Source organism: Leptonychotes weddellii, chromosome 15 (assembly GCF_054177405.1).
Source record: "Leptonychotes weddellii isolate Sample4059 chromosome 15, ASM5417740v2, whole genome shotgun sequence".
Classification (NCBI taxonomy): domain Eukaryota; kingdom Metazoa; phylum Chordata; class Mammalia; order Carnivora; family Phocidae; genus Leptonychotes; species Leptonychotes weddellii.
Window position 1 is genome coordinate 43,317,141 of NC_138383.1, and position 19,358 is coordinate 43,336,498.

General features: G+C 37.8%; 1 protein-coding gene and 1 pseudogene across 1 annotated transcript in view; one reads left to right on the plus strand and one right to left on the minus strand.

Annotated features, from left to right (window-relative positions):
• Nucleotides 1-19,358, minus strand: part of NCOR1 (nuclear receptor corepressor 1) — a 93,705-nt gene that overhangs the window by 54,654 nt on the left and 19,693 nt on the right. The window contains exons 4-5 of the mRNA XM_081805997.1: nt 12,366-12,558; nt 6,406-6,588 (exon numbers count right to left, since the gene is read on the minus strand). Of these exons, the coding sequence (XP_081662123.1) occupies nt 6,406-6,588; nt 12,366-12,558 (376 nt within the window). The remainder of the gene's footprint in view (nt 1-6,405; nt 6,589-12,365; nt 12,559-19,358) is intronic.
• On the plus strand, nt 3,049-3,923 carry LOC115941829 (nucleophosmin pseudogene; annotated as a pseudogene).

Here is a 19,358-nt window from a genome sequence, read left to right on the forward strand (position 1 = left end):
AAAAATATAATACTGTATGTCAATTTTACCTCAATGTTTTAAAAACTCGGAACTACTAGGAACAAATCCAAAATCATCGTGGTAATTTGAGAAGTTACAGACAAAAATGAGGTAAAACATAGATAATTTTTTTAAAGTACAGAATTTACATTCTTCTCAAGTATGACCAAAGTATTTTTATAAAAACTGATCATGGGGCACCTGGGTGGCTCAGTCGTTAAGCGTCTGCCTTCGGCTCAGGTCATGATCCCAGGATCTTGGGATCAAGTCTGGCATCAGGCTCCCTGCTCCGCAGGAAGCCTGCTTCTCCCTCTCCCACTCCTCCTGCTTGTGTTCCCTCTCTCACTGTGTCTCTCTCTGCCAAATAAATAAATAAAATCTTTAAAAAAAAAAAAAAAAGAAAAACTGATCATGATACCGGGCCAAAATTCAAGTTACCAAAAAGTTCAAAAGACTAGGTACTAAAGACCACACTCTCTGGCTACAATAAAGTAAGAAATCAAAAACCAAAAGTAATCAAGAAAAAATTATATACCTAAAAATTTGAAAATACTTTTAATTAATACAGGGGTCACAAAAGAAACCATAACGGATAATAAAAAGTATTACAAATCAAAACTTATTAAAACTAGTACATGGAGAGAGGGAAAAAGGCTAAATAAATTAATGTTAAAAAGTTATAAAAGAGCAGAATAAAACCAAAGAAAGGAAATGAGAAGAACTTGTGATACAGAACATACAATATATTCCAAAAATGAAGGAAAAAATTATATCCAGAAGAAATAGAACTTAATTTTTTTTAAGTTGAATTTTAAAAATCTTCACACACACAAATTACCCACCAGACCTAGCTGGTTTTACCAAGTTCTACAAATACTCAGAGAACAAATAATTACAGTCTTCCTCAAACTATTACAGAGTTTAGAAATGTTATGACATTAGCATGATGTATTACCAAACCAGACAAGAACAGCACAAGAAAAGAAAATTACAGGTTGATCTCTCTCACAAATAAAAAGATACAAAAATCCCAAAGTAAATATTGACAAAGCAATTTATTTTAAAAAAAAAAAAATAGGTAATACATCATCCCTAAGGTTAAATCTGGAAATCCACAGGTGATTTAACACTAGAAAAATAATTAATGTCATTTATTATATTAACATATTAAAGGACAAAAATTATATGATCAGCAAACTTAGGCAGAAAAACATTGATAAAATTCATGATTAAAACTCTTGGCACACAGGGGCGCCTGGGTGGCTCAGTCATTAAGCGTCTGCCTTTGGCTCAGGTCATGGTCCCAGGGTCCTGGGATCGAGCCCCACATTGGGCTCCCTGCTCCGCGGGAAGCCTGCTTCTCCCTCTCCCACTCCCCCTGCTTGTGTTCCCTCTCTCTCTGTGTCGCTCTCTGTCAAATAAATAAATAAAAATCTTAAAAAAAAAAAAAAAAAACCTCTTAGCACACATTTGGAAGAGTTATTTCCCAACCTGATAAAGGACGTCTACAAAAACAGACATCATAATTAGTGGTAAAAAGTAAAAGTATTCCTTTAAAAGCAGGAAAGAACAAGAATAACCACTTTCAACATTTTATTGCAGTCCTAACGAGCAATAAAGCAACAGAAAAATAAGGAAAAGGTTTAAGGACTGTAAAGAAAGAAACAAAACTGTCTTTTTTCTTAGACTACTAATATGACCATTACCTACACAAAAAGCCCAAAACAACCTACAAATAAGAAATTAGCATTAAAAGGATAATTCAGGGAGACTGCTGGTCTATAAAAAAGTCAAATGCAACAGAAAAATGTAATTTTTAAAAAGATATTAACAAGAGCATCAAAAATATAAAGTGGCTACAGTTTAATTAAATGCAAGGGATATAGATTATTTATGAACAGAAAGAAAAAAACATGAAAGACCTCATAAATAAATGGGACAGATATACCATAGTCATAGATTAGAAGACTCAATGTTGTAAGGATTTCATCCTTTCCAAATTGATATCTATATTCTATATGATTCCAATGAAAATTCCAGAAAGATGTTTTAGAGAAACAAAAAATGTGATTCTAAAAGTTACATGAGATGGTAAAAAGTTTTAAATAGCTAAAACATGCCTGCAGAAGTGGGGCTTACCTTACTGGAAAAAAAGTATTATAAAGCTCTAGTAATTAGGAGAGTATTATTGTATTTCTGCATGAACATCACAAAGAGGGCAATAAATAAGAACACAAAGCCCAGAAATCAACAGATATATAGACGCAAACTTGAATTATATTAGAACTAAAATTGTAGAACAGTTGGAAAAGGATGAACTTTGCAATTAATTATCCATAGATAAAATAAATGAATGTGACCCCTACCTTGAGGCAGAGACATAAAAAAGCCAATTTCTGGCGGATTAAGAATAATGTAAGAAACAAAACTATGAAGCTTTTTTTTAAGATTTTATTTATTTATTTATTTAGACAGAATGTGCACAAGCAGGGAGAGGGAAAATCTCAAGCCAACTCCAGGCTTAGCACGGAGCCTGATGAGGGGCTCAATCCCATGACCTGATCATGACCTGAGCCAAAATCAAGAGTCGGATGCCCAGCCGACTGAGCCACCCAGGCACCCCAAAATTATGAAGCTTTATTTTTTTGTATAAGATGTTATTTATATATTTGTCAGAGAGAGAGCACACGCACACACAAGCAGGGGGAGCGGCAGGCAGAGGGAGAAGCAGGCTCACTCCCTGCTGAGCAGAGAGCCTGATGCAGGACTCAATCCCCAGGACCCTGAGATCATGACCTGAGCTGAAGGCAGATGGTTAACCGACTGAGCCACCCAGGCATCCCACTATGAAGCTTTTAAAAGGACAATATAGTCAACTGTTTTAATGATTCCAGGGTAGTCTCATGTAAGATCTAAACAAATTCTGTTCACCAAAAAAACACAATTAGGCTCAAAGACCTAAATCTACGAGTTGAAACAATAAAATTTACAGAAGAAAACACAGGAATAAATCCTTGTGGCCTTAGATTATACAACGGTTTCTTGTAAATGACACCAAAATCTCAAGTAACGAAAGAAAAAATAAACCAGGCTTCATCACAAGTAAAAACTTTTGGCCCTGGTGTGATTCAGTCCTACACGGCTGTTCTCTATAACGGGAGTCTTTTATCTCCGGCTGCCCTCTCTCCCACACAAGATTCCCACCCCACAGAAGATTCAGTGGACAATGACATGAGCCCCGTGTGGCCCCAGAAATATCTTTTCAGTTATGAGGCCAACAAGGGCCAAAGATATCACTTTAAAGTGGATAATGATGAAAATGAGCACCAGTTACCTTTAAGAATGGTCAGTTTTGGGGCTGATGCAAAAGATGTTGCACATTGTTAAAGCAGAGGCAATAAATTATAAAGGCAGTCCAATTAAACTAACATTGGCAACTCTGAGAACATCTGTACAGCCAATGGTTTCCCTAGGGGGCTTTGAAATAACACCACCTGTGATCTAAATATGCTTCAGGCCCTGTACGTGTGGACAGCACCTAGCAGCTGTGGAGGAAGATGAAGAGTCAGAAGATGAAGGTGTGAAACTCCACAGCATATCTGGAAAATGATCTGCCCCTGTAAGAGACAGCAAGGTTCCACAGGAAAAAAAAAAAGTGAAACTGGCTGATGACGATGAGGATGAGGAAGCAGAGGAAAAAGCTCCAGTGAAGAAATCTATACTCAATATTCCAGTCAAAGAGGCATTAAAAAAAAAATCAAACCAGAATGGAAAAGACTCAAAACCATTAACTCTAAGATCAAAGGTCACGAATCCTTTAAAAAAAGAAGAAGAAAAACGTCCTAAAACAGCAAAAGGATCTATTTCTGTAGAAGACATTAAAGCAAAAATGCAAGCAAGTCTAGAAAAAGCACGCTGAACGATCCTGGTAAATTAAGCCCAAAGATGGGGAGAGGAAAAAGAGAGACAAATATAGTCCATACTGAAAATCAACAATCTAGACGAAAGTCTTCTATTTTAATTTCAATCCCCGTTCCTGGTTTGCCACCCACCCACACCCCCTTCCAGGCTGGAAGCAATCTCCATCCTGACTTCCCAAAGCACTTTCATCTGACTGCTGTGATCCAGGGAACCTTATACTTTGCTCTCTGTTACTTTGCATTTGACTCACCTCTTGGACCATGTTTTATTCACCTTTGTATCTCCCTGGCTGCTCAATAAATACTTACATGAATCAAGTAAGAGGGGGGGGAAACCCTTTTGTACACCAATGGATACTATCAGGAAAGTGAAAAGACAACTCACAGAATAAGCGAAAATATCTGCAAATCACATGTCTGAGTGTCCAGAATATATAAAGAACTCTTACAACACAACCATTAAAAGACAAATAACCCAACTAAAAAATGGGGCCAGAATCTGGATATTTCACTAAAGAAAATATACAAAAGGCCAACAAGCACATGAAAAGCCATTCACCTTAATCATTAAGGAAATTAAAATCAAAACCACAATGAGATTCCACTTTATATTTACTAGGATGGCTATCAAAAAACAAACAAACAAACATGTTGACAAAGAAGTAGAGAAAATGGAACCCCCCTCATACACTGCTGGTGGGAGTATAAAATGGTACAGTCGCTGTCGTAAACATTCTCATGGTTCCTCAAAAATTTAAACACAGATTTACCATACGACCCAGCAATTTCACTCCTGAGTATATATCCAAGAGAACTGAAAAAAATATGGTCACACAAAAACTAGTACTTGAATGTCATAGCAGCATGATTCATAACAGCCAAAAACAGCCAAAAAGTGAACACAACCCAAATGTCTATCACCTGATGAACGAATGAACAATACACAGTATATCCATGAAGCAAAATTTTATTCATAATTTTATTCCATAAAAAGGAATGAAATACTGATACAAAATATAACATGGGTGAATCCTGAAAACATGCTAAATGAAAGAAGACACAAAAGGTCACATATTATTCTATTTACCTGAAATATCCAGATAAAAATCTATATAGACACAGAATAGATTAGTGGTTGGCAGTGGCCAGGGAGAGGGGGACTAGAGAGTAACTGCTAACAGGTAGGTGGTTTCTCTTTTTTATTTTTTGGTTTCTTTTTGAAGTGATTAAAATGTTCTGGAATTATATAGTGGTGATAGTAGCACAACTTTATGAATATTATGTTAAAAGCCACTAAAATTGGGGCCCCTGGGTGGCTCAGTTGGTTAAGCGACTGCCTTCGGCTCAGGTCATGATCCTGGAGTCCCGGGATCAAGTCCCACATCGGGCTCCCTGCTCAGCAGGGAGTCTGCTTCTCCCTCTGACCCTCCTCCCTCTCATGCTCTCTGTCTCTCATTCTCTCTCTCTCAAATAAATAAATAAAATCTTTTAAAAAAAAGCCACTAAAATTGTATACTTTAAAAGGATGAACATTATGTATGTGAATTTATTTCAACATCAAAAAAAAAAAAAAAAATCCCCCCTCCTCCCATCCCCAGAAAGCAAAATGACAAGCCACAAATGAGGAGATAGCTGCCATACACGTAACTGACAAGAGACTCTAGGAAATAAAAAATAAGAACATGACAAAGTAACAATCCACGTAAGGAACACCAATAACCCATAAACAAACGAAAATAAGCTCTCACTCCTAAAAAAGGAAACACCACGTAAAACTTCAGTGACGGCTATTTCACATCCGGTTGAAACAAATGATCAAGTGAAGACAAGCATATGCACAAACGAACTTGTAAGGCCGCAGTGGGAATGTGGAACTGAACTGCCATTTTAGCAAGTCTGGTATCATTTAATATACTCGAAGATGTGCATACTCTCAAGCCAAGCAATGCCATTCCTGTGCATGTGCCCTAGAAAATCGGTTTACACATGAACCAAAAACACAGCACCACTGTATGAAATAGCAACAAACCAGGAACAACCCATCCAGTAAGATCAAAAACAGAATAGACAAACAAGATTTGCTATTTATAATCAGACAACGTAGCAGGGGAAATGAGTAGATGCAACTAAGGAAACTAATAGCATAAAAAAAAAGTAAGACGGGCACCTGGGTGGCTCAGTTGGTTAAGCGACTGCCTTCGGCTCAGGTCATGATCCTGGAGTCCCGGGATCAAGTCCCGCATCGGGCTCCCTGCTCAACAGGGAGTCTGATTCTCCTGCTGACCCTCCCCCCTCTCATGCTCTATCTCATTCTCTCTCAAATAAATGAATAAAATCTTTAAAAAAAAAAGTAAGTCAAATATACAAGACATGATTCCATGTACCTAAAGTTGAAAAATATGGAAAACTCAACATTATCTTCTTTAGAAAGACAAACATATATTCTTAGAATATCAATAAAAGACCAGTAAAATCAAACACTTACTTGTTTCTTTTTCAGTTTAAGGATCTGCTGTTCTACTTTTGCAATTTCTCGATCTACACGATCCATACTCTGTATTAACTCTTCCTTTGAAAGTTTTGAAGGTGAAGCATTTTGATCATCTCCACATGGTTGCCCAGAGATTGGAGAGGATGGAGCTTCATGTTTGCCTCCAAATGCTGGATCCTTTAGAGGAGAAAATCAATAATTTATTCCTCACTAATAGCCAATATTAGTGTGAAGATGCTCTTAACTGAAAAAGTCCATTTTAAAACACAGCAGAGCCATGTGTGCTATTTCTCTATCCAGTGTCCGAAAGTAGCAATTTTCATACACGCACACACACAACACACCCTATTGATGTCTATAACACTTTCATAGTGTAGACGTATCATTCACTATTTTGAATATCCTAAAACCTAGGTAGAAGGAGGTGGCTAAGAGGCCAAACAGCCTTTAGTGTAACAACAGTGAGACTGTAGAGAATATCTGGGGAAATAATAATGCAATCATGACAAAGGAAGATACCAATTTCTTAACCATTTCCTTACAATGGTTCTTCAAAAGGTCTGAACTTGTAGGCTGGGAAAACTACAAACTCCATGTAAAATCTGCGTGCCCACCTAACTTAGCAGCTACGATATGGCCAAGAGTTCTAACAAAAAGTTTTCAGACTTTCCAAGGGCCAATAATCAGATACAGAAATGACCGAGGAATTTTGTTGCTACTAACACCTAGGCCTACCCTTATAAAGGGCAACTAAGCCTGCCCACACTACAGTGCACGTAAGATCTCTTAAGCCAAATATGTCATCCATTCCACCTCCAAATCAGCAGAGAACTACAGCAGAAGGAAAACCCCTCCACCCAAAATCTACCACCCTGTCCACACACACACACGCACAGTCTATTAATTTCCAGTCTAAGGTGAAGCTATAACCAATACTGTAAAGCACATGAATTTTAGATTAAGGTACTAATTTTCTTCAGGCTATAAGAAGCCTAGGATGAGCACAGTTCATAGGACTATCGAGCTCTAAATGTATTAAATAATGATTAAGTAACTGAGAAATCAGTAGTTCTAACCAAGAATGCACATAACTATACCTGGATAGTTGTTCCAAAACACCTTGGAACAGAGATTTCAGCTAAAATATGTGTATTCCTGAAAAATCTCGTACTCTGTAATAGTATACGCTAAATATAAGACTTCTGGGGAAAATGGGATTATGGCTATTACTTAAAGCCTGTACAACTTTGTCAGCAGAGCACTAACAAAAACAGTAACTATTCTAATGGAGGTAATAATGTACTTGAAGCTCCAGTATCATTTGCAATCAGCCTATAGTCAACCTTTGCTGGCTTTACACTGAGTGGTCCATGCTTCTGTTGTTAAGGTGTAAATCCTTGAGGTCATTTGCTTCCAATAGAAAACAGTATGTTTCATCAAAATAAAAAATCCAATTCAGGGTATAACCATCTTTACCAACTTTAAAAACAAAAAACACAGGAGATTAATATCTTTACGGTTTCTTTTTGACACTTGAATCTCCACTAGTTAGCTTAACAGTGAAAAGCAGAACAGTTCTTGAATGTACAAATTTTCAAATCTTCTTAAGGTCTTCAGACATCATGAAGGCTACTTCTTTTAATTATGAGACTGCTTGATCCTGAGAGCTTTGAAACATTAACGTGCAGAAAAAAATCATTTATGAACCACCAAGACTTCCATGTTATATTAAAACATTCTCCTACCATATGCATATGAGTTCATTTGTATTACAGAACACGTATAATAGCAAAACAGATTATATTTTGATTCTGCAGATTTTGGAAATGCTCCTCAGGTGATCTGATGCATGCCCTAAGAACTACTATTACAAACCAGTATTTTCCACTGACTTCTGTTCTAGTTAAATATTTAACAAAAAAACAATTCCTTGAGTGCCTACTATGTGACAGGCACCTAGTAGAAGGTTGAACAAAATAGACATGATGCTCACCCTCACAGAGTTTATAATCTTGTGTTGGAACATACTGATAGCTATTTTGGGAAAAGGGTTAGATTCCTACCTCATATCTTATTATCACAATAAAAGCCAAATTATAGCAAACATTTACATGAGAATTATTAGCAAATCTCAGGGAGCCTCAAACAAAAAAGGGTATTCATGTTATCTTGGGCTCAGAAAAGCCAACAGCAAAAGATATATAAAAAGAGAGAGAGACTAATGGATTAAAATAAACACAATCTTCAAAATAAAATAAAATAAACACAATCTTCTATTTACCAAGATAGTAATAAGAAGTTTAAAAGGCAGGGGCACCTGGGTGGCTCAGCCGTTAAGCGTCTGCCTTTGGCTCAGGTCATGACCCCAGGGTCCTGGGATCGAGCCCCACATCGGGCTCCCTGCTCGGCGGGAAGCCTGCTTCTCCCTCTCCCACTCCCCCTGCTTCTGTTCCTGCTCTCGCTAACTCTCTCTCTGTCAAATAAATAAATAAAATCTTTAAAAAAAAAAAAAAAGAAGTTTAAAAGGCAAATGAGAAAAATCATTTCCAAAATGTGAACTCTACAACTCAATATAAAATCAAAAGCATACCACCAGAAAAATGAAGAGATATGAAAAAACAATTCACAAAACAGGAAAAATGAATAACCAATAAACAAATGAAAAATGTAAATTTTACTGTAAAGCAAATAAATGCAGTTAAAAATTTATCAAGTTAACAATTATTTTTTTAAGCAACAACTATGTCGCATTAGCAAGGCTCCACAAGAATTGGGCACCCTGTGCTCTGCTGTCAGGAATACAAATTGGTCCTACTCTCTGGCAGGGCAATCTGGAAACAACCATGAAAGCCTGCAAAATATGTCGACTCTGATCTGAAATTGATTCTACTAATAAGAATTCTTAAGGAAAAAAATAAGAATGAACACCAAAAAAATCAGCCTGAAGAACATGCTCTAATGAACAAATAGTTAACCTACATGTATGACAAATTACTTTATATCCATATATGGAATACTAAGTAACCCCCAAAAATACAGTTGCAAACTTAACTGACACAAAAAGAAGCTCATGACATACTTTAGCAAAAATAAAGTTACATACAATGTACAAAGTGGGCACATTAAGATACCCACCCGAAGATAGAACAAAGTATCAGAAAGTTAACAACTACCTCTAACTGGTGAGGCTGTAAATTACTTTCTCCTTCAGGCTTATCTACTTCTATAAAAGATACACCTGGGCTTAACAACATTTAAAAAAAATTAAAAACCAACAAATGCTAAATCCCTATTTCAAAATCCCTCTTTAAAAAAAAAAAAAAAAAAAAAGTCATGGTTTACAACTTAGTGGGGGAGAAAAGTAGGACCAGGAGGCAGGGTTTTCATTCCAACTCAGCAGGCATCACCTACAGCACTTAATTTTTCTTCACATCTGTTTTGTCTACTATCAAATGGAAATAGGATGTACTATGATCCAACATGTCACATTTTAATGAATGAGACTTTAAGATCCCTTTCTGCTAAAAAAAAAATCCTACAGCTATAAATAACATCTGTAGTAATTCATTCAGCCATGGAAGAAGACTTTTATTCACTGTATCTTTTCTTTTCTTTTTTTTTTAATGCTGCAAAACATTTCTTATAAACCCACAGACTATAATATATACATTTCACACAGTAAGGCAGGCCTCAAAAATCCCAGAAGTTGAGCTCATTTCTAGCTGATCACAAAAGAGCTTTTCTCCACCTAACCTATTATTTTGCAAATTTTCAAATTTATGTAAAAGTTGAAAGAACAGTATAATGGAAAAGCATTTACCCTTTATCCTTCACTGGTTAACATTTTGCTATTTTTGCATTCTTTCCATATGCACACACCAGCTTTTTTTTTTTTTTTTTGGCAGAACTATTTGGAAATAAACTGAAGACATATTCACTATCTCTTTTTTTAGGTAGGCTCCACATCCAGTGTAGAGCCCAATGTGAAGCATGAACTCCCAACCCTGAGATCAAGACCTGAGCTAAGATCAAGAGTCTGACACTTAACCGACTGAGCCATCCAAGCACCCCCATATTCACTATCTTTGTTTATTTTTAGAGAGAGGGAGGGGGGCAGAGGGAGAGGGAGAGAGAGAATCTTCAGCAGGCTCCACAGTCAGTGTGGAGCCCAACTTGGGGCTTGATCTCACAACCCTGAGATCATGATCTGAGCCAAAATCAAGAGTTGGATACTCAACCAACTGAGCCACTCAGGTGCCCCCATATTCATTATCTTTTAAATCACTTTTTAAATCATCTTTTAAATCACTGCCTAAAAACTCAAAGAAAATGTGTAGGTACTTGTTTATCTGATCTCAGGTTGAAAAGGGCCATTAGCTGTGAAGGTAAATAAACATTATGGGAGAAAGATTTGCTAACAAAAAGGGAGGGGGGCAGGGATAGCAAAAGGGTTAACACTATACTGTTAAAAGAGCATCAGAGAATTAGTTTATTATTTCTAAAACAAATATTTATTTAGTACCTACTAAGTGCCAGGAACTTCCAAATCTGAAGATTTAATGATAAGCAAAATACACAGTTAAAAAAAAAGATAAACTCAGTAACAAAATAAGGGCATAATGCACAAACATGCATTTCACAAAAGGCAAGTAACAAACACAAGAGGTCTGATTTTAGTAGAACTTTCTCATAAATTCACAATATACACTGTTTGAAATGTTACAAAATACAGTTACATAATAAAAGTAGTTCTCTCTAACATAATAGAATTACAGGTCAAACTATGGAGAGAAACCAAATGTGCATCAACTGATGAATGGATAAAAAGATGTGGCACAGGGTGCCTCAGTGGCTCAGTCGGTTAAGCATCTGCCTTGGGCTCAGGTCATGATCCTGGGGTCCTGGGATCGAGCCCCGAGTCAGACTCTCTGCCCAGCAGGGAGTCTGCTCCTCCCTCTCCCTCTGACCCTCCCCCCTGCTCTGCTCTGGCTGGTGCTCTCTCTCTAATGAATAAATTAAGAAAAAAAAAAATCTCAAAAAAAAAAAAACGTGGCACGTATATACAATGGAATATTACTCAGCCATCAAAAAAATGAAATCTTGCCATTTTCAACAATGTGGATGGAGCTAGAGGGCATTATGCTAAGTGAAAAAAGTCAGTCAGAGAAAGACAAATACCATATGATTGTACTCCTATGTGGAATCTAAGAAAGAAAACAGATGAACATATGGGAAGGGGGAAAAGAAAAAAAGGAGAGAGGGAAACAAGCAGTAAGGGATTCTTAAGGATAGGGAACAAACTGAGGGTCGATAAGGAAGATGGGTGGGGGATGGGCTAGATGGGTGATGGGGATTAAGGAAGGCACTTGTGATGAGCACCGAGTGTTGCATGTAAGTGATGCATCAGTAAATTCTACTGCAGAAACCAATATTGCACCTTATGTTAACTAAAATTTAAATTAAAAAAAAAAAGAACTACAGATGTTTTTCCTCTGTATTTTCAAATTTTCTAAAGAAACTTTTTTACATAAATTAGAAAAAAAATTATTTTCTTTATAAAAAGTATAAGCACGATAATTGCAACTGAATTTAAGGGGATTATTTTAAATTTAATTTAAATTGAACAAAACTGTGGTTGTCTTGAGAACAACTGACCACATTTTACAGCCCAGGGAGCCAGTACAAAATGCTTGAGAGTTATTCAATAGCAATTTTTCTTTACAGCAGTCCTCAGATTGTTTTCATTTACCAGAAAGTCAAAAGTACTGACTTTAAAAGTCTGGAGCACTAAGTGTGTGGTTTTCAGTTTTGTTTAACAAAATTCTTACTTTCCCATAGCACTAACCTTTAGAGACTGGCATAATCGGACTTTCTTTTAGGCGCTGTGCCTGGATATGGCTAAATAAACATTAGACCGACCGACAACCCCGCAGGGGAAGAGAACAAATATTTACCTTCTTAGCATCTGCAGAAGACCTCAACCCTTCTGGCAGCGCATGCACTACAGGTAAGACCGCAGCACTGATGCGCTGGAAATGGGGATCAGAAACCTGCTCCAGACGTGGTCGCTTGGATTCCAGTGAATCATGATCCACGGGGGATGGCCCTGGGTGAAACTGTTCATATCCAGTTCTCCTTTCTTGAGGCCTAATACATAAAAAGAAAAGAAACACTTGAAAATTATAAAATGATATACAACTTCCTGCTAACATCCCTGGTTGGACTTTGAAATAAATGGGAAAATTATGCTTACTATTAAAGTGAACCTCCTCCCCCCCAGAAGAAGAATGTACATAAAGTGCTATTAAACTTCTAATTCTAATAAAAAAAAGTTTCTTCAGGGGAGATGGGAGTGGCAGTAGTAAAGTGAAAGACATAACAAAAGATTTCAATTTGCATAAAATTTAGAGTTGCTGAGGAATATCCCTAAAACACTATTTTTAAGCCTATGCCGTAATAATTGAATTTAGTACGATCTAGACTAGAAGAGCCACCATTTTGAACCAATAATAAAAACAAGCAGGAAAAAACAAATCTCCCAGCAACTGTACATGGAAACACAAATGACTTGAGTTGTGAGGTACTAAGACTTAAAGATGAGTCTCTTGAGTGGAAATGTAACATTGCTTCAAAATTTTGACCCCCAAAATACGCATTCTGCCTAGCTTCTGCAAGTACCTAAGCATCTTAAGTGTCAGGAATCTGTCTCTGATTCCTTTACATGAGTACTGTGTGCGGATATTCATTAATTTCACTTTCCCTTTCCTACCAAAGTATTTACAGAAGCAACATTTTACTTTGTGGCCAAGCTTTAAACAAATGTCTCACAAAACATTTCTCAATGAAAAGGATTATCACTGGGTTTCCTATTTTCTTTAACTTTTTTTTTTTTTAAGAGAGGGGGACAGAGGGAGGGTGGGCAGGGAGAGTGGGAGAGAGAATCCCAAGCAGGCTCCACACCCAGCATGGAGCCCAATGTGGGACTGAATCCCACAACCCTAAGACCATGACCTGGAACGAAATCTAGAGTCAGGTGCCCAACAGATTGAGACACCCAGGCACCCCACCACTAGGTTTCCTTTTTAGGAGAGATGATGAAACAAACCCTGAGGTCTATAAAATTATTATATTTCAAAAATCTGCGAGTGCCTGGTTGGCTGAGTCAGGTAAGCGTCTGCCTTCAGCTCAGGTCATGATCCCACAGTCCTGGTATCAAGCTCAGCATCGGGATCCCTGCTCAGCAGGGAGTCAGCTTCCCCCTCTCCCTCTGCCGACCCCCGCTTGTGCTCTCTCTCTCTCTCTCAAATAAATAAATAAAATATTTTTTTAAAAATCTGAAATCTCATTCAAGACATAAATCCCACTATCTTAAAATTCACAATGATGTCACAAAATATAGTGCAGTAGAAAGCCTTAGAAAGAAGACAAGGATGGCTGCTTTGGCCACTTTTTTTTTTTTTTAAGATTTTATTTATTTATTTGCCAGAGAGAGAGACAGCAAGAGAGGGAACACAAGCAGGGGGAGTGGGAGAAGGAGAAGCAGGCTTCCCGCTGAGTAGGGAGCCCGACACGGGGCTCGATCCCATGACCCCGGGGATCATGACCTGAGCCGAAGGCAGATGCTTAATGACTAAGCCACCCAGGCGCCACCTGCTTTTGCCACTTGTATTCAATATAGTATTGGGAGTTCTTGTCAGAACATTCAGCAAGAAAAAGAAATAAAAGGCCTCCAAATCTGAAAGGAAGACATAAAGTATTTCTATTGAGATGACATGATCTCGTATGTAGAAAAATATCAAGAATCCACCAAAAAAAAGTTAGAGCTCATAAATGAATAAAGCAAAACTACAGGATATAAATTCAACGTGCAAAAATCAGTTGTATTTCTATATACCAGCAATGAACAATCTGAAAATGAAATTAAGAAAACAATTCCAGGGATGCCTGGGTGGCTCAGTCGTGGTTAAGCATCTGCCTTCAGCTCAGGTCGTGATCCCAGGGTCCTGGGATGGGGCCCGGCATCGGGCTCCCTGCTCCATGGGAAGCCTGCATCTCCCTCTCCCACTCCCCCTGCTTGTGTTCCCTTTCTCGCTGTGTCTCTCTTTGGCAAATAAATAAATAAACTCTTAAAAAAAAAAAAGAAAGAAAGAAAAGAAAACAATTCCATTTATAATAGCATCCAAAAGAACAAAAGTTAGGAATAAATTTGACCAAGAAGGCCCAAAACTTATACACTGAAAACCACAAAACATTGCTGAATTAAGGAAAACTGAAATTAATACTAAGACATCTCACACTCATGTACTAAAAGCCTTAGTATTGTTAAGATGACAATACTACACAAAGCTATCTACATATTCAATGCAATCTCTATCAAAATCCCTGTGGTGTTTTTTTTGACAAATAGAAAACCCCACCATAAAATTCATATGGAATCTTAAAGGACCCCCAATAGCCAAAAAAATCCTGGAAAAGAAATAAAGTTAGAACTCCTACTTTGCAATTTCACAACTTACTACAAAGCTACAGTAATCAAGAGTGTGGTACTGACGTAAGGGTAGACATACAGACCAAGGCAATAGAATTTAAAGCCAAGAAATAAACTCCCACATCTATCATTAGTTGACTTTTAACAAGTGTGCCAAGACTATTCAATGGGGGAAAGAACCATCTCTTCAACATATGGTACTGGGGAAACTACATATCCTCATGCAAAAGAAAGAGGATGGACCCTTATGATAGACCACCTGCAAAAATTAACTCAAAATAGATTACAGATTTCAAAGGTAAGACCAAAAATTCTAAAACTCCTTGAAAGAAACACAGAGAGAAATCTTCCTGACCTTGGATTTTGCAATGAATTCCTGGATATCAAACCAAAAGTCCAGGAAACAAAAGAAAAAAAAAAAACACGGATAAATTGGAGTTCATCAAAATTTCAAACTTTAGTACATCAAAGGACACTATCTAGAGAATGAAAAGAAAACCTGGAAAATGGGAGAAGTTATTTGCAAATCATGTATTTGATAAGCTTTTTATAAAGATTTTATTCATTTATTTGAGAGAGAGAGAGCACAAGCGGGGGGAGGAACAGAGGGAGAGGGAGACTCCCCACTGAGCAGGGAGCCTGACTCAGGGCTTGGATACCAGGACCCCAGGATCATGACCTAAGCTCAAGGCAGACACTTAACTGATTGAGCCACCCAGGTGCCCCCTTGAAAAGCTTTTCATATTCAGAATATATAGAACTCCTTCCCACAACTGAACAATAAAAAGACAACCCCTCAAAAAAAAAAAAAGAAAGAAAAATGGGCAAAGGATTTGATAGACATTTCTCCAAAGATATACAAATGCAAATGGCCAACAAACTCATGAAAAGATGGTCAACATCATTCATCATTATGGGAACACAAATCAAAAACCACAATGAGGTACCATTTAATACCCAGTAGAGAGGCTTAACTTGTTTTAAGAAAGGGGGGGGATTACAAGTGTTTACAAAGACGTGGAAAAATTGGAACCTCGTGCACTACCACTGGGAATGTAAAACTATATAGCCACAAAATTCTACAGTTCTTCAAAAAGCTATACAAAGAATTACCGTACGACACAGCAATTCCACCTGGATGTATGAGGTATATATCAAAAAGTACTGAAAACAGGGACTCTGATACAAAGGTACTGAAAACGGACTCAAACAGACACTTGTACAACAAAATTCGAAGCATTATTCACAGTAGCCGAAAGGAAACAACCCTTGTCCACCGACAAAGGGATAAACAAAATGTGGTATATAGATCATCCAGCGGACGATTATTCTGCCACAAAAAGGAATAAAGTTCTGACACATGCTACAATATGGATAAACCTTAAAAACATTATGCTAAGTGAAATAACCCAGACACAAAAGGACAATTATTGTATGACTCCATTTGTATGAAATAATTCATTGAGAAAGAAAGTAGATTAGAAGTTACCAGGGACTGAGGGGGGGCGGGGAATTACCGCCTAATGGGAACAGAGTTTCTCTCTGGGGTAATGAAAAAGTTCTGGAAATAGTGGTGATGGTTGCACAACATGGATGCACTTAATGCCACTAAACTGGAACATTTAAAAATGGGTAAAATGGCAAATTTATGTTACATATATTTTCCCACAATAAAAAAGTTCACACACAAATTAATTCTTAGAATCATGACTAATAAAGACTAGCCTAGGAACTAAAGAGAGATCCGAAAGGCTAACACAAAAATTTTATATTAGGTTACTACTACTTGAAAGGATGATTTATACTTTTTCACCAGTTACTCTTTTCCATTCACTCAACTCGCTGGACTCTGACTTAAGTCCCCATCGCTTGTTTCATGGTTATTACAAGAGGTCACCACTCACTAAAGTCAGCAATGACCTCCTGAAACTGAAAGCAAAAGAATATTTTTAGACATATGCTGACCTGTCCTTTCCTTACTCCTTCCTTCCTGAAACTCTCCCGCCTCTCGGGTTCCAGGACACTGGAACACCCTGCTTGTCGTGGTCTAACCTAACAGTCTTCTGCTGGCACACGCGACAGTTCTCCACAGGGAACACGAGCACAGATCATTTTAAAACCGTCAACTTCCAGAGATCCTGAGCTTCCTTATCCACTCTTCACCTAAACTGACTACTGAATAACAAACCTGGAGCTCTCCGCTTCTCCCACAACTGCGCTTCTCTTGATGCGCACACATAGAAAGCTTCTGGCTCACCCTTCTTGGACCTTTCATGGAAGCACTGGCCCCCAAGTGTACGTACCTCCAGGGCTGCAAAGAAACAAATCCTTTTGCAAGCCAACAGTTCCCAAACGTCTGCCTTCAACAAAATTGAAGAACTTAACTTGTTTACTAACATTTTCGTCTCAGATAAACATGTGATTTAGGATATATACCTCATAAGAAATTATTTTTGTGGATAAGGTTTCGTGGTACCTTCATCAAAATAAAAAATCAGAACAGAGTATATGCTGCCTTTATTCTATCAATGGGTAATATGTTGAAAACAGCCCCATCTATCTCATTAAAATGCATGGATGCATTTCCATGAAATTTTACTTATATTTGATAAATTTGTTTCTTGTTTTCTTAAATGACTGCTGTTTTGATCTTGAAATAATATTTCAATCCAGAAGTTTCTTTAATAGATCATCTTTTAGAAACAGATACTTTTACATATTGTTGTTGTTATAGGATAGGTTGATCAATAAATGACTCTGAATAACCAAAACAAATCACATTAGGATACATTTTGTGAAAAAAGAAGAATGAACATATGAGTTCCAAGGGAAAAAGGAACAAAATAAGAAGTTCTGTTAGAGACAAGTTTGTTCATATATGGTATCATTTTAAGTGGATGAGGGTATCAAATCACTGTGGTATTTAGATTCTACCAGATACGTTTAAAAATGTATCACAGCAGTTTTGCTTTAAAATGCCAGTATTTTCAATATGACAAATTATATTCATCTTTTAAGACATATAAAAAACTTTAGATGTCAACTTAAAAATGTACAATACAGCTTTTCAAAATTCTTTTGAGAAATATGCAAGTAACCTGTTTGAAGACCACTATTTCAAAATCATTTTCCTTTCTCTCTCTCTTCTTCAGAGGCTTCCATCTCATGGTATCTTTAGATGTTGGGGACCCTCTGGGTTCATCTTTAAACTCTAGCCCTTCTCATTTTCCGCCCTCCCTGGATCACATGTACCGATCTGGATCCTCCCCTGAGCATGTTAGATACATCTCCAACTGGATGTTTCACAGGAACTTCAAACTTAACTCATACCAAACTCAAGCTGTCTTTCCCTTGTTGCTCTTTTCTTGATCTCTATCCCGGTGTCACGGCAATCGAACCAACAGCCATCCGACAAGCTAGAAACCTAAGATTCATCCAGGTCTCCTCCCTCGCCTTTGCCAACTGCTACGACTTGGTGGCCTCACCTCCTGACTCCAACCTGTCTTGTCTCAAACTCCATTTCACTGCCCTACCTTAAGCCTGCTCTCTCTCTCTTTCAGGTCTCTCACATGTTCTCTCCACTTCTAGTCTATCCATCTCAAATTCATCCCCCACAGAGCAGCCAGAGGTCATCTATCAGAAACAAGCATCCAGCATTAGGCTAAAGCCCCAGTCCCTCAACACAACACTCAGAATCAGGGCCAATGCTGGCCTGCAAGAAAATTATGTGTGAAATGTCTATAAGCAAATGCAACGCACTGGTACACAGGGCCTGGCCAACTGCCCAAGCAGGATTTCAGCCCTCAGCTTTCCCCTCAACCTACAAAAGTTAACTTCCAAGTATTATATTTTACCTCTAGTGAATCTGCCTATGAGATTTACCGATGCCAGAAGGTAGAATACACCCAGTGCTAGAGAAGAACACAAGGCTACCAGGACACAGGACAATTAAGACAAACACTGAGTATAGAAAGCTCTCTTTCCATCAAGAAATCAGGCTAAGGGCGCCTGTGGCAGTCAGTTAAGTGTCTGCCTTCGGCTCAGGTCATGGTCTCGGGGTCCTGGCATCAAGCCCATGTCAGGCTCCCCACTCAGCAGGGAGTCTGCTTCTCCCTGTCCCTCTGCCCCACCCCCCACTCATGTGCGCGCTCTCTCTCTTTCAAATAAATAAAATCTTTTAAAAAAAAGAAAGAAAAGAAAAAAATCAGGCTATTTCCCATTTCAGCTTGCATATCCTTTTTACAAGAACAAAGCTACTCATGGATAAATAAATGTATAGTTTAACCATTTAAAATTTCAAAAACAAATATAATTTTATATTGAAGTCCTGGGGGAGTTAAGCATGAAAACTGCATTTTAAATGAACATATTGCCTTTTAAAAACTAAAACCAGGGGCGCCTGGGTGGCTCAGTTGGCTAAGTGACTGCCTTCGGCTCAGGTCATGATCCTGGAGTCCCA